At 53.5% G+C, this 15,299-nt stretch overlaps 1 protein-coding gene across 1 annotated transcript in view; it reads right to left on the bottom strand.

Annotated features, from left to right (window-relative positions):
* Positions 1-14,804, bottom strand: part of TRAPPC12 (trafficking protein particle complex 12) — a 35,569-nt gene extending 20,765 nt beyond the window's left edge. The window contains exons 1-5 of the mRNA XM_025045785.1: positions 14,650-14,804; positions 8,019-8,153; positions 6,620-7,768; positions 5,717-5,833; positions 618-793 (exon numbers count right to left, since the gene is read on the bottom strand). Of these exons, the coding sequence (XP_024901553.1) occupies positions 618-793; positions 5,717-5,833; positions 6,620-7,768; positions 8,019-8,021 (1,445 nt within the window). The 5' untranslated portion in view covers positions 8,022-8,153; positions 14,650-14,804. The remainder of the gene's footprint in view (positions 1-617; positions 794-5,716; positions 5,834-6,619; positions 7,769-8,018; positions 8,154-14,649) is intronic.
* Positions 14,805-15,299: the final 495 nt, after the last annotated feature.

Here is a 15,299-nt window from a genome sequence, read left to right as displayed (position 1 = left end):
CGCTGCAAGCCAGGAAGTGACGGGCGCCAAATGGAGCTGGGGCCTTTCTTACGCCTCTGCGAGCACCGCTGGTGGCGGGCCTGGCACAGGCGGGCGGTGACATCTGACCAGGTAGCAGTGGGAGCTACACACAGTGTCTGAGCCGGAGAGCAGATGGGCCGACCTGTGCTCTGAGAGGTGACCGTGGCTACAGTTTAGCGAATGAATGGAGGGGGAGACTTGAAGTCCGGAGCGGGCCTGCAGGGGGGCGGGCCGCGCCGAGGCCGGGAAGACGGGGCTCCTGTGACAGGTGGCCGCAGGCAGGGGGCCAAGTGCTGCTCTGCAGCCCTCCCTGCCCCGTCAGCCGTGGGGGCGGCACGGGAATCGGGGCTGACACTATGACACGGGGGACAGTAGCAGCTGACGGAGCGCGCATCCCCCGGGGATCACACGTGTCCTGCCTCTAGGCCCGGGAGCACCTGGACCCTCCACCCAGCCAGGCCTGCACCATGGGAGTGTGCTGTAGCTCTGGGCTGCCTGCTCCTGGGGCCGGGCGAGGGCTCTGGTCCCCGCCAGCACCACCCGGGAGGGGACTGGAGACACCCCACACTGAGATCAAAGCCGGGAGATGAGGTCACACTCCCTCCATGCCCCCGAACCACGACGGACCGGACAGCGGTCCCCCTGCCCCGGGGCCCACCTGCAGCGAGTCCGCGGTGTGGCTGGTGGGCAGCCCGCTCTTGCCGTAGCCCTGGCCGTGGGCTGTGAGGAGGCGCCCGCACAGGTCCACCGCCGCCCTCCAGTTCCTGCAGCTCTGTAAGACACAGCGGGCACGTCAGCTAACGCAGCCGTGCAGGAGCTCGTGCTGGATGCGGCTCCGTGGCCAGAGGCCGCTGGCACCAAGCAGAACACCGACGCTCAGCGCCGCACGGGCCGCTGGGCAGGAAGAGCGCCAAGCACGAGCCGCGGCTCAGGGAAAGCGGGTGAAGGACGGGAGAACCCGCCGCCCCAAGCCTGTGAGGCCGCCTTCCCTCTCAGCAAGAGGCTCTACCTCGCGATTTCCATCCATTTAAAATCAATTTACTCAGATGTTATGTGCTGGCTATGTTTACGTCTATCTGTGTGATGTGCATGTGACCATCAATGAGTTTATACATACAATGTGATGTTTGTTTCTCAGTATGAAAACCCGAATGAACCATGTTAACAGAATGTGTTACAGGCCAGGACGTCAACGCACTGCATGTTCGCAGTAGTTCACGGTGTAACGGGACCTCAGAGGGGCTGGCGGATGCTGACACGCTGGCTCGTCACTCTGGACCTCCTGTGTTTCTCTGCCCCAATGCAGGAACGAAAGGAGGGCCACCCAGCAAACATGCGAGATTAGCACCGGAGAGAATGTCTAACCCTTCAGGAAGCTAAACGTGGACGCCTGGTAGGTACCACCTTTGGACACTGCGGACATGTCATCTGCGCGGTCAGCACGTGAGCGCGAAGTCTCCCTCGCACGCAGAGGCCGTGCCGGGCTCTGTGGGCAAAGTGGTGAGAACACACCTGTGCTCATTCATCTCAGCGTCCAGCACGGGGGGCAGATGCCAAACTGCATTTAAGGATTAATCGTATTCTTTGGTGTGAATGCCAAGTGCTTCCTGAACAGGAAAGAGGCCGAGGGTGCCCTGGGAGCATGCCAGGGGGCCGGCCTCCTCTCAGGGTGGGGGTGCGACGCCGAGACCACACGGCCTGGGAACAGCAGGGTCAAGAGAGGAGGAAGGACTCTCTGGGCCGAGGGGCGGCGCGGGTGAATCCCGGAGGGGCCTCCGCAGACAGTGTGAGTGGGGGGCATCACTCCCGCCTGGGGCAGCACAGGCAGCGAGGTGCAGGGCGAGGACAGTGAGCACGGACAGCTCAGGCCGCCAGTGGTCCGACTCAGCCTGAGGGTGTGGGAAGCCACCGAACGGTTCCAGGCAAGGGACTGACACAGCCCTGTGTGACAGACACTTACACGTGTTCAGTGCACGTGGGACGAGTGTGTCACAGTGACTGCCCAATACTCTACGCACCAGCTCCTCCACGCAGCTCCCCCACGCTGTGCTCCCCCAGGCCGGGTCCGAGGTCCAGGTGAGGACACAGGGTCGTCAGGGGTCGTCAGGGGCCACCAGGGGCTGTACGGCAGTCCTGCAGGCCCGTCGCCCGGACGGTCGGGGCCTGGACCCACGCGGTTACTCTGACGCCTGGACCGGCAGCCACAGCAGAGGGGGAGCTGGATGGCAGTCGGGAGACACGGGTGTCGCCTTTTAAAGAGCGCTGGTAACCCACCCAACCCTGAGGCTCACGGCCTCCGGAATTCGTGAAGCTGAGAGAACCCATCTTACGCGAAGGACGGGATGTCCAAATGAGGTGCTGTCAAGGCAGGCACGGAGCACGCGCCATGGAGCCGTGAGAACGCGCACCAGGCGGCTGAAACCCCTCAGACGGTCCTTAAAGGGTCCAGCCGGCTCTCCCCCTCGCTCAGGATTAAACTCATGATGCAGTCAGCAGGGACCGGCGCCAAGTCCCTGTGCAAGCATCTTCTCTTCATCTGCACGTGTGTGTACACGTGGACACGGATTCGTGTGTGTACACGTGGACACGGATACGTCTGTGTACACGTGGACACGGATACGTGCGCACACACGCATTCAGTGAAACGGGGCCGGGAAGGACCTTGGTGTGGGGTTAGCAACTTCGGGACGGCCAGGCTCCCTGCTCACGGGCAGTGGGACCTGGTGCACGCCCCTGGCCGCCCCTGGCCACAGCCTCTCAGGCCCCCCCAGGACACCTCCCGGCTCACGGCTCACACCCTTGCAGTGCTGACGGATGCTCCACTGTCCCATCGCCTCCTGGAGGACGCCCCAGCAGCTCCCGCGTCCTGGCCAGGACGAGCAGCGCTGCCCCGAGCGCCCGTGCGCAGGTGTCTGTGTGCACGGCGGTTTCGTCTCCTTGGGGAAACCGCAGGAGCATGGCCACTGGGCTGCACGGTGAAGAGCCCGTGCGGGGCTGAGAAGCCGCCCCACCGCCTTCCACACGGGCTGTGCTGTCTGCCTCCCGTGCTGGAGGACAGCGCCGTGTCCTCCCCACTGGCTGGTGTCACCGGGCTCTGGGCGTCCTCGTGGCCGTGCGGTGCCAGCTCGGCGTGGAACGCACTGTTCCACACTCTCCTCAAGTACTTTTCCTCGCCCTCGTCCCTGACTGCCACCGCCTGACGGCCAGCATCAGGGACACGCCGCCGGCCAGCACGCCACACACAGTATTTTGCGGATATGAAGTGCTCCAAAAATGATGAAAAACATAGTAAAATATATCATACAAAAGGCCTTTAGCTTTTGTCATGATTTCACATAAGACGTTTTCTACATCTCAAACCAGACTGCTACTATTATAAACGAAGCAAAACCATGCTCTTAATCATTCTTTTCTAAACGTAAACGTAACGAATCTCTTAGAGGCTGCTCTCCTAACTGAAAGTGGGGCGCAGACACGTTTGTGCTCCCAGCGGTGTCTCCCCGTCTGGCTCGAGTACTCGGTGTGGGGCCCGGGGAGTCTGTGACCCCCGGGGCCGTCACGCTGCCGTGGTGGCGAGGGCTTGCTGTTTCCAGCCCCTCCTCCAGCTCCGGGCCTTGCAGGAGCGCTCACTCAGAAGGCACAGGCACGTGCAGTTCGCATGCGTCAAGCATCTGTGTGTGTGTGTTGGGTTCACTTCTCCAAGGCAGTACAGCCTTCAGCTTTCTGACGGCCACTGGCCCGAGAGGTGACGTGGGTCTCTCTGTTCATGGGAAGATGCAGCGGCAGACTGGGCTGACCTGTGTCTCCCCCGCCCTGTCTGGCCGGAGAGCCGGGTGCGCGGTCTGGGTGGGACCCCGCAGCGCGGTTCCTTCTAATCAGGGGGCCTCGCTCCGCCTGTGAGAGCCAGCGCTGTGACCCCATGCTGCCGGCGCTCCGAAACTGTCATTGCGTGCTTCTCCAGAGTGTTTCTTGCTACGTTTGTCTCGCTGCCTTCTCCCCTCCAGTGCCCCTCCATTGTCAACATCAGATGTTGGAGGTGGTCGGTAAAAAACGTGTTTTTAAAATTAGGACTTAAAATATACCACGTAAAAGTGTAAGCTCTGTGGAGAAAACCTTGAGAAAAACCCCACCATCACTGTTTAGGACACTCTGACAACGAAGTCAGCTGCATGTGAGAAAAAGATCTGAATTTAAATATTACTTTTTAAAAACAGGAAATAAAATATAGATTCTATTTGAAGAACTGAACACGCATTTGACAACTTCCAAAAGGTGAGGAAAACAGCCCAATAAAACACCGACTACCTAGTATGGACACAGCTCTCATCTGCAACTCGAAGGGAGCCAGCGCCTCCGCACCGACACGCTGAGCTGACTGAAATGCCCTTCTCCACAGGCGGTGACACGCATTTCCCTGCAAATTCCAACCTCAGAACACTGATATTACTCAGGAACTCCTGCCTGGCCTTAAAGACGCCAGCAACTATTTTAGGACGTAATTAAAGCATCAGGGCGAGGTACGGTCTTTTTATAAACACATTTCCCACCTCAGACAAGTCTCCTTGCTACGCCTGTTAATAAGATCTCTACTGGCCTCAAGAATTTTCAGTGTATGAAAAAAAAATCACACCATGTATGTATTTATTAACACCGGGAATAATCGAGGTGGAAAGATAGCCGTGGAACCACAGTGACTGTGTGTGGCTGTGTGTGTGCTCGCTAAGCTCACTGTCACACAGTCAGACTGCAGACACAGCCTGCTGCTCAGAGTCATGTATCACAGCAGTTTTTCACGGCCAAATAAAGGGAACGACAGCCCGCTCGACGGTGCGAGGGAACTCATTTTAGCGGTTTTACGGGACCACGGAGATGACTACCTTTAAAGACCTACAGATTCATTAACGAATAAAGCATTCGGATATTTAAAAATCAGTTTTTCGCCCTCTTTTAAAAACAGAGAATCTCCACATCCTTCCTTCCCAAAGCTTCTCAATCACAGGACTAATTCTCGAATCGCTTCACGGAAAGAAACTCAATGAAGCACTTGACTTACTTATGAAAAACTTAGCTCTAATTGGGCCGCGGGTGAAATGTCTGCCAGCCACCTAAGCACGGGGTTCTCACTCACCTTTCTGAGGACGACACTTGTGCTAGATGATAAAATATGCTGAGAAAACAGGCAATTGTGGGCACACAATTTCCGGTGGTTCACGGAACCCAGAAATATCTGCCCCGCCCCCACGTTAGCACGCCTGCAAGTGAGTTTCCTCCTCAGATCTAGGACAGCGTCTGCGTGGGTGTCTGCGCTTACTCCTGTCAGTGACTAAGCAACGACTTTTTGGTGAATGCACCTATTCAATGGTAAGCCTTCTACACCCAGTGGAGAAAACAGAGTATCTTAAAAAATCGACAGTTATTATTATAATAAACAATCCAGTTATTATATTTAAGGAAGCCTCTTTAATCGAAGTATATGCTCCTTCAAATAATTTGATCATTTAAAATAACGTCTTTTAAGCTAACTGGATTTAAAATTGAAAGTATGTTGACGTGACGCCTTTGCCACACAGGGCTGGTATCTAACGTGACCTCTGCGTAGGTGCGAGGGCCTTGGACGATGCATTCAACCCAATTAACTCTGTGGAAGTGAACATTACGAGGGGCAGTACCGAAAATCAAACACAGCGCTACTTACAATGAGCTGTTTCAGGCCCACGAAGGACTGTTCCACCGAGTTCGCGTTCAGGACCTGTCTCTTCGCTGCAGCTTTTTCACCCAGGAAGCGAAGCATCAGGTCTTTAACTGCATCTCCCTGGAAAGAATATAAGGAAAATATGTCAGGAATAAAATGCTGATTAAACTCAGCTGACCAGAACCATGACTGACTGGAACTTCTTTGTTCTCCGGGGGTGTGGAGGTTAAAGGCGGTCACAGCACAGCGAGCCTCGGCCTTAGCCAGATGCTGCCGGCCAGATGCTGGCTGGAGTATCGCGATCTTTAGTGAAACGAGCATTTGGGAACTGCTCTTCCTTTGGAGACGGAGCGCACCTGCGCCCGGTTTACGAAAAGGCACACCAAGCGGGGGGCTGGGGGAGGCCCCGAGTGTGTGGTGACAGCGTGGCGGTCACCCAGAGGTGTGTGGCGTGTGGTCGGCCCTGGGCTAGGGCAGACGGGCCTGGGCACTGCTCAGATCCTCCCTGTCCATTCTTACTGTTTGTGCATCAAGGATATTATGTGTAATTCAATATTTTCCTCAAGATTTAAAAAAAGAAATGGGAGATTTATCATTTACCGAAGCCCAAATGTCACACATAAACTGATCACACAGAGTTTAGAGCTACTTCAGAGAACCACGTGCCCTGACGGACTGGCTTCTAAGACTATGACTAGTACCTCAGATACGCTGTGTCAGGGGACGTGAGAAGGTTCTAAATCACCTAGTGACATAACACGGACTCCTCCCACCAGAATCTTAGGACCTGCTGAAAATTAACGGCTTTTCACTGCCCCAAAAGTATTTAATTTATATTATATGTACGCGTAAAAACGAGGGGTGCACACACAACTGCCCACTTCACTGGGGACACCCGCGTCTCACCTGGATGTTGTCGAATTTGAGGCCTGGCATGGTGACGTTCTCCTTGTCCACGAACACCGTGCCGTACTGTTGGGCCGCCACGGAAAGCAAGACGTCCCTGGTGGCCGCCCCGGGGAGCCAGGCGTCACTCCTCCGGTCCATCTCGCTCATGCTCAGGGCGGTGGCGAAGGGGTCCTCGCTCCCTGCGAACACGGCCTGAATCTGGGAGAAGGGCTTTGGTGATGGCGGAACTTCGTGAGAAGCCACTGGGACGCAGGGCTCCGGCCCGTGGGCCCCGGGGGAGCGGGCGGGGTCAGCGGAAGCCGGGGTGGCCTCCGAGCCCGGGGCCGAAGGGCCCGCGTTGGGGTTACTGACGGAAATGAAGGCGGATGTCGTGAACGAATCGAAGAAGTCCGAGGCCAGGGAGTTGGTGCTGGTCGTGTCCGCAAAAAACGTGCTCAGGCTGGGGCTGGGCTGGACCACCTGCGGGGGTGTCGTGGCGGCCGGCTGGCCGGCGCCCCCAAAACTCGGCGACTTCACCAGCTGCGACTCGAAGCCGTCGGGCAGGAAGGGCAGTGGCTGGGCGGTGGCGGGCGGCGCCCGGCTGAAGATGGTGCACACTGGGACCGGCTCCTCCTCGGGGCTGGGGCGCCCTGCGGCCAGGGCCTCTGCGCCTGCCCCAAGCCCTTCCTGCGCCGCGGCTGCCCCCAAGGACGCCCCGCTCCCCAGGGACGCGCTGCTGTCAGGGGTCGTGTCCCGGACGGCGCTGGGCGGTCCGTCCCCGTCGCTGTCACTGTCATTGCTCAGAGTGTCGGCTGCCCCTTCATCCGTGACGTCCTCCAGTCTGTGGCCGGCGCTGCCTTCCGCGGGCTCCACGACCTCCTGCAGGCCACCGAGCTCATCCGCGTCGTCGTCGCTGTCATCGGGAGAGTCAGATATGAGGACGCTCTCCATGGCACGCTCCGTGAGCTTGTCGGCGGAGCCGCGGGCCTCCTCCGAGAGGGCCCCGCCGTCCTCGGACCCCAGCCCGGCCCCGCCAAGGTCAACGGTCTCCTCCAGGTAGAGCGGCCGCCCCTCTTCCCGCGGGGCCTCGCTCTCCGCTCGCCCCTCGGCCGGCCGTGACGCCTCTGTCCCACTCTGCGTAGCGCCCTGGGCAGTCTCCATGGTGGCCTGCAACAGAGACAAACATGCACCAGCCCCGTCAGCGCCGTCTCAGTTACACTAAGCAGATTAAAACTGTCTTTAATTTATAAAAATGCTGAATACGTGTCATTATAATGGTAAATGCGTCACTGCATTTTCCCAAACCCGCAGATGACACGCCACCAAGAGGGAATCCTGACGTTGACCGCGGGTGTGCGTGGTGACCAGTGCACCCCGTGGAGGGGACGCTGGCAGTGGGGGAGGCAGGTGTGTGCACCATCTCTGTACCTGCTGCTCACATCTGCAGTGAACCGAAGACCGCGCCGAAAAAAGTCTATTTAACAAATGTTCATCAGTTATGCAGACGACTCAGGATTCGGAAGACTCCACTTCTCCGGCCATTTATTTACTACTGTGGAAAGCGACAAACAACCTAGATTCACCACCTGAGTCACTTTTCAGCGCACGCCTGGGTCGGGGGCACCATGCACATCCAGGCTGTGCGGCCGGCCTTCGTGACTGTCCCTGGGACTCTTCTCAGCTTGCAGGACCGACTCTCCGTACTCGTTAAACAGCCCCCACCACACCCCCCACCCCCGGCGACCACCGTCTACTTTATGAATCTATAAATTTGAATATTCTATGTGTCTCATGTAAGCGGCAACACGTAGTATTTATACTTTTGTATCTGGCTTATTTCACCTACAAAAACTCCTCGAGGCTCATGCTGTAGCATATATCAGAATGTCCTTAATTTTTAAAGCTGAATAATACCCCACTGTATGCACACAGTAGTTTATCTATTTATCAACAGACACTGAGATTACACCCAACTTTTGGCTACTGTCAACACTGCTGCTGTGAACATGGGTGTGCAAATATCTCGAGACCCTGCCCACAATTCTTTTTGGCATATACCCAGAAGCTGAACGGTTGGGTCATATGGCAATTCTATGTTTAATTTTTTGGGGAACTATCAAACTATGTTTCATAGTGGTTACACCGTTTTACACTGCCACCAGCTGTGCACAAGGATTCCAATTTTTCCACATCGCTGCCAACGCTCGTTATTTTCTGTCTTTCTGAGTGTAGCCGTAGCGGCCATCCCCGTGGGTGTGAGGGCTCCAGCCTTTCAAACCCCACTGATTCTGTGAGACTCGGCTGAAGTCCCCTCTCCCACAAAGCCTCCCCGAGGCCATCCAATCTGTAATACTCAATTCGTCCTCTCCTGAGCCAGTAATGCTGCTTAATTCTGGGCGTCTGGGACAGCGAGAGGGCACGCGTGTAAGGAACGGGGAGGAAACAAAGGCGTGCTCGCCGGGGCCCGGGGACGGCGGGAGCTGACGACAGAGCTCGATGCCACACGTCAGCGCTTCGCACGCGCCTGGCGGGCTCCGAGCTACGGCACACGTGTTCTCTTACTTGGTGCTCAGAACAACCCTGTAAGATGGCCACCAATTCCCTCCCTGGGGAGACGAGGGAACTGAAGCTTCCAGGGGTTCTGCAGCTCAGAACCATACGGCTGGAACGTGAGAAACTAAGACCAGCTGAAGCTGAAGCGTTGGGGTGACGCTGGTTGACGGAGGCCACGGAACGAAACGAGGAGTTCGAACTCCGAAAACACTATTTGCTCCTTCTTTGAAAGAACTTTTTTGAGCAAAAGTTTCTGTACATCGTTCTATCCTCGTAGTGAACAAATTCGAGTTAAGGAAACTAAGAAAATCATGACAGCTGAAGGTTCCCCCCGCCCCACCAAGGGCCTTTTTGACTTTCAAAAACTATACTTAGCTGATCAAAGATTCCTTTCTTCTCCCTGTCAACATTCTCATCACAATATTCCAAGTTAGCTGTCCTTCCTTTTTATAGCCTGGATCACCCTAAAATCCAAAGATAAGATCATTTAGAGTACATAATCAAAGTTAAACGTTTTGGAGAATTTTCTTGTTCGGCACAATCGGTTACTAATTCTCCATTTATTATACATTCATCCAATAATTATTAACTATAAATGAGTCAAAAATACAAAGGAAAGGAACAAGAGCCCTTTTCTTATAACGCTTCGGCGAGCCCAGACTACAGGCTACCCCAGGGACATCAGTGTGTGGGTGCCCCGCACGTGAGGCTCTCCCCTGGGTCCTCCCTGTGCGGGAAGTGGGGGCCGGGCACGAAGACACTGGAAACACAAGCAGGGCTTTGTTTCGCCTCTTACCAACTGAACAGATAGCTAGCAACGGCCAGCAGACACAGGAGGACACTACGAATCAGAGAAATGAAGTCACTGTCAGTAAATGACATGGCCAGGAAGAGAATTTGGCCCTTTGGACTAAACCCCGGAGGACTGAAGTGTCCCAGCCCCTAGCACAGCGCCTGGAACCCAGGAGCTGCCAGTAAGTGCTGCCAGTTAACTGCGGGCTGGTTCCGAGCCCTGCCCGGAATAAGAACACTCCGGAGGATAACTCCGGATCTTCCCACAGCGCATCGGTGTACGGAACACTGGAGGACAGAAGACCAGTCCGCACGACTCCAGGAAAAGATATGGAACAGAACTGGCGAGGTCAGAGTCTTCTGTATATGTAGGAAGAACAGGAAAACCTTAAAATAAGCAAAAATAACTGCCAGTTGAGGTTAACGGGCAGGTATTACAAGATGCGAGAAAGACAGGCTACCATGGGTACCTAGGAGAACTGTCCACAGAGGACCGGGAGCTACTTCGCACAGGACACGAGAAGGCTCATCACTCTGCAACCACAGTTGTTACGTGGCTTGGACAATAACTGCATCTGTGATCATTAAAGAAACCCACATTAAAACTATGGATTTTTTTTTTTTGGCCTATGAAATAGACAAAGATTTTAAAAGTAAATTTGGGGAAACTTATTTACTGATAAGGAGAATGTAGCCTTTCTGAAGGACAGCTAGGCAAAGGGCAAAACCCACACAGCAATTCTGGGTTTACAAGTTTGCCTCAAATGTTTTTAAAGAAATCTGAAAAAAAGAAAAAAGTAACCATCTTTCAAGTCAATGCTTAAGTTTGTAACTATGTTTTGATGGTCTTCAGATACATTGTTTCTAATCCAATCTAATTTAGAAAATCAACTTCTGTTTCCTGGTGATGATGCTTACACAGAAGCCGCCCAGTTCAGAGGAAAAATTACACTGTTATTCTTGCTTTCTGCATAGAAACCACACATTCATGAAAAACCACTGCCATTGCACTGGGTGGAAACGTCCCACAAACCAGGGACCGCTCCTCACCCAGTGCTACCGTGCCGCAGACACCAGGGCAAAGCCACGTTACCCTGCTCTCCAGGAGCCGAGGGGAGGGAATGACATCGAGAGGAAAGTGACTGTAACACAGACGCCAAGGAGAGAGGAAGCGTGGCACGCGGAGGAGCGGCTGGTCGGAAAGGGGCAGCCTGTGGCAGCCACGTGTGAGTTCTCTCACATTTTTCACGAGAAGACCTTAGAAGGTTCTTGTTATACTTCCCCTTCTCTTCTGAACGTACAGTTTCTATAAACAATTTTAATTAAATGTTGATTGGATACAACACAATATTTATAACTTGCGGCTAAGACAATACCCTAGTACCTTCGGAGGTAACATTCTGAAATTTGTCATACTCTTGTTTTTCTTTAATTTTCCATGTTCATTCCTCCCAAACAACATGTTAGACTTTTCCAGTTTCTAACTTTATGTCTCCTCCCCACTTTGACCTTCTAAGTGGTGTGAAGCTAGATGTCATTCGGCTCTCTGGTGATGACGCTGCGGTGGGGTGGTGCCACAACATATCATCTGCTCGACTGCTGTGGACACTCGGGGTGTTTTTAAGTTTCTGATACTACGAACAGTCCTGTTACTGTTCTTATACACGTCTCCTGGTGTACGTGTGCAAATTTCTTCATATCAAAAGTGTGCATGCTGGATCATACAGACTACGCTTCGTCTTCACTAGATAATGCCAAATTGCTTTACGAAGTGGATGTACCAATTACTTAGCAGCAGAGTATAAGTATTCTTGTACACTTGCTATTCACACTTAATATTAAGACTGTATTAATGATTCCTACAAATTAATAGGACAGTAAATGATACAACAGAAAAACAGGCCGAAGATTTGAACAGGCTGAAAGGGAGGCGCATTTCACAAGCATGCCCACCCTAGCACTCCAACAGTTATACTTCCAGATTTTTCCAGGACAACTTCATGTTATGCCCACATCTCGGTAAAAGGAAGTAACCTCTTTCCACTTTCAACACGAGTCCCAGTTGGGACAACATACAGTCTCACTGCCCATAACTTCATATGTCGCAGAGAGACTCTTGCACATGGCACCATAAGCAATGACTGTGGATGTGTCTGAATGGCAAATCCAAACGAAATACTTCCCCTTTCCAAAACCCCCGAAATAAAAAAAGTGGAAACGACCAGTGCGCAGAGACACGATGATAAACAGTGGCACATTCGCATTTGGAACATTAAACAGCAGTGAGAACAAATGCATCACGGTGTGTGAGTCTCACAAATCTAATTTTGCAAAGGGCACAAGGAGAAAAATAAACAGTACGATTTTCCATATAAAGTTTCAAAATGTGTAAATTAAACAATATACTGTTTTAGGAAAATGAACACAAAAGCAAGGGGGAAGGAGGCTTGATGGGGGGGACACGTGAAGCATTTCAGAGCTGCTGGCCACGGTCCACTTCGGATGCGGGTGCTGGAAGGGCAGGTTGCGTTGGCACCTGATCGCTACATCTTCCGTGCATGTTATGTGCAGTCTTTACATTTCCAAATTAAAAAATGGAAAAGCACAGGTATTTGTTCTTATCTGTGTGACATAAATTTTTACTAGTACTGGCCAACGACTGTCATTAAGCGATAGGTATGGTCATAAGCTTATGTTACCACCGAGAAAGGAAAGTGTGTCAGCGGCTGCTCCAGCCTGGCCGGTAACCAAGGGAACGCAGCCAACGCCTGACCAAGGCCTTCCACGGGGTGGCCACGTGTACGACACCTTCCAATAGTTCCAGTGAAAACGATAAATGATCACAGAAGGCAGTGCCTGTTCTTTCTGTGTCCTGATAAAAACACAGATGCAAGTGCTTCCAGCCCCTTTCCCGAAACTCCCAACTCTGGGTGCGTGATGACGCTTCCTCGTCTGTATAATCTCTCCACCTGATGCAAAAGTGTTAATCCTTGAATGTGTGTACCTGAAATTGCTGACACGTATATTTTTGTCTGACTGCATATAGAAACATCCCCCCACGTTCCTAAAATTGAAGCAGTCTCAAGGCTTCTTGGGCAATGTCCTCAAATGGACCCAAATAAAATCTCTCTCCTTAAATCTACAATGATTCTCTATGCTGACGCCATCAAAATGCTAGCAAGGGAGTCCGACTTCTCTCTGCCCAGTTGAGTGCTTGGCACGAGCTTAATTAATTCCTTAACACGTTTTTAATAATAACTTCGAGTAATTTAAATTCACTAACAATGAAAACTACCACTGTTCAGGTTCCCTTTCTGGACATAAGACTCTGGAATTATAAATCTTTTACCAGATGGGAAAAAAGTAAACCGTGAAAGAACCATACCAAATCTAACTAGTATGTATTTATAAAAGCCCATGTAAAAACGCTCACTACCCATCAAGAATTTTACATGCTTTATCTTACTTAATCCTCAGAACCAACCTATACAGTATTATGAGCACCGCACAGCAGAGAAAGCCAAGTGATTGCCCAAAGTCACAGTGCCAATACTTGATGTTGGTGGGATGCCCGCACAGGTGTTTCGGCCTCGGCTCTCCTTGAAATGCTGCTAGGATAGATCATGACTCAGAGCGGCAGGGGTGAGGCAGGAGAGGCACAGAATGCAGGCTCCGGCTAACTGCTTGAGTCTTAGCTTCACTACTAAGTGAGCCTTGAAAAATAACCTCACGTTTTAGTCTCGGTGTCCTCATCTGGAAATTGGGATAATAGGGATTAAACAGTAACTGACACAGGCACTTTTAAAACTGCCACGAGCTGCACGTACATGACCACGGTCATTGTACTTTCCACGATGAAGCATGGAAATACGTCTTGGGATGGTGAAGGCTGTTAGAAACCACAGAATGAGACCTGAAGGAGTAACACGGTGCGGTCCTATTTGCGTTCCCCCCTTCTCCCCCAGCCCACCGCACAGGGGGCCCGGCTCACTGCCGCTCGGCGCTCTCTTCGGAATTTATAAAAAGAAACAAGGAATAAAGGACTTCAATCCAAAGGGTCTGGGATCTTCAAGCAGCCATAAAAAGAAAGGAAATGATTCTTTGGGGTCGAACTTTTGCAGTCGAGTGAGAAATTGGAACACCTTAGAACACGTCTTTGAGCCTTGTTTCTTTTTAAACGAACCTGTTTTCAGTCTTCGTGTACACATACCCTACCGATCGGTTCAGCCCTGGACGCTGCTTTGGAAGGTGACTTAAGTCACACACATCGCCGCATTTTACGCCCACGTCACTGAGTAGGGGCAGGCGGGCGACCACGAACGACTTTCCGCTCACGAGCAAACAGGGGTAAGAGAAGTTAGGGGCTAGCTGAGCCCCCTTGGCCAAGCTGGCCACCGAGCGCCAGCGCTGGGACCTGGACCTCCGGCCCTCTCTGCCCCTGAGCGCCGGGCGTCCGCGGGGTCCGCGACCCCGCCCCGAAGGGCCCACGGCGAAGACGCACGCGCAGAGCCGCGGGGGACAGGGGCCGGCCCTCCAGGAGGGGCCGGGCGCAGGCCGTGGGGTGCAGGCCGGTGGGGGGGCGGTGCACCCGGAAAGGAGTCCCCCAACGGGCACTCCGGGGAGGCGCCCCCGAGGGACTGGGGCTGAGGGCGGCGGGAACGGACGGCCTCACCCCGCCCTGTGGCCCGGGCCCCGAGCCTCACCTGCCACCCGCCCACCGGGGCCGGGGAGGGTCACCAGCGGCCGCGACCAGGCCCGGGCGAAGTCGGAAGAAGCCCAGAAGGGAGAACTGGCCGGACGCCTCCCGCCGCGTCTGCGCCTGCGTTCGCCGGCCTCGCGCATGCCCAGTGCAGGAGCCGGAGGCGCACCTGTCGCGGCCGGAAGCGCGGCGCGTTTCCGTTTCGCGCAGCGGTGGGCGGGACCTGGGCCCCAAGGTGTGAAAAGGGAGGGAAATGCACCTGGTGGGGAGATGGTGGAGCGCACACCTGGTAGTGGAGAGGGAAGTGGTTTTGACGTCAGAGACTGCAAGGCGACCTTGAGGCAGAGGGCAGCTGGCAGGGAGACCCTTAGGCGCTTTTTACTGCAGGCCACAGCACCCTGGAAATACTGTTTTCAGGGATTTGTCTTAGTACCTACCGGTATTTTCAACTTTTCTGCTCTGTATCTGTACTAGATGTGTAATAACATTGAGAAAAATGGTAGTAACAGTAATAATGGCAATAGTAGCTGGGTTGATTAAATCCAGCAGTATGAATAACCTGCATTCTCTTAGCTCCATGACTTAATCTCAGGCTAGCGGAGCCAGTGAATAGCATGCTCATGTCTGTGCTTCTGCTTTCTTGATTTCTCCTGT

The sequence above is a fragment of the Pteropus alecto genome, unplaced genomic scaffold (genome assembly GCF_000325575.1).
Source record: "Pteropus alecto unplaced genomic scaffold, ASM32557v1 scaffold61, whole genome shotgun sequence".
Taxonomy (NCBI): Eukaryota; Metazoa; Chordata; class Mammalia; order Chiroptera; family Pteropodidae; genus Pteropus; species Pteropus alecto.
The sequence above is the reverse complement of the archived record's forward strand: the minus strand, read 5'-3'. Positions and strand labels throughout refer to the sequence as shown.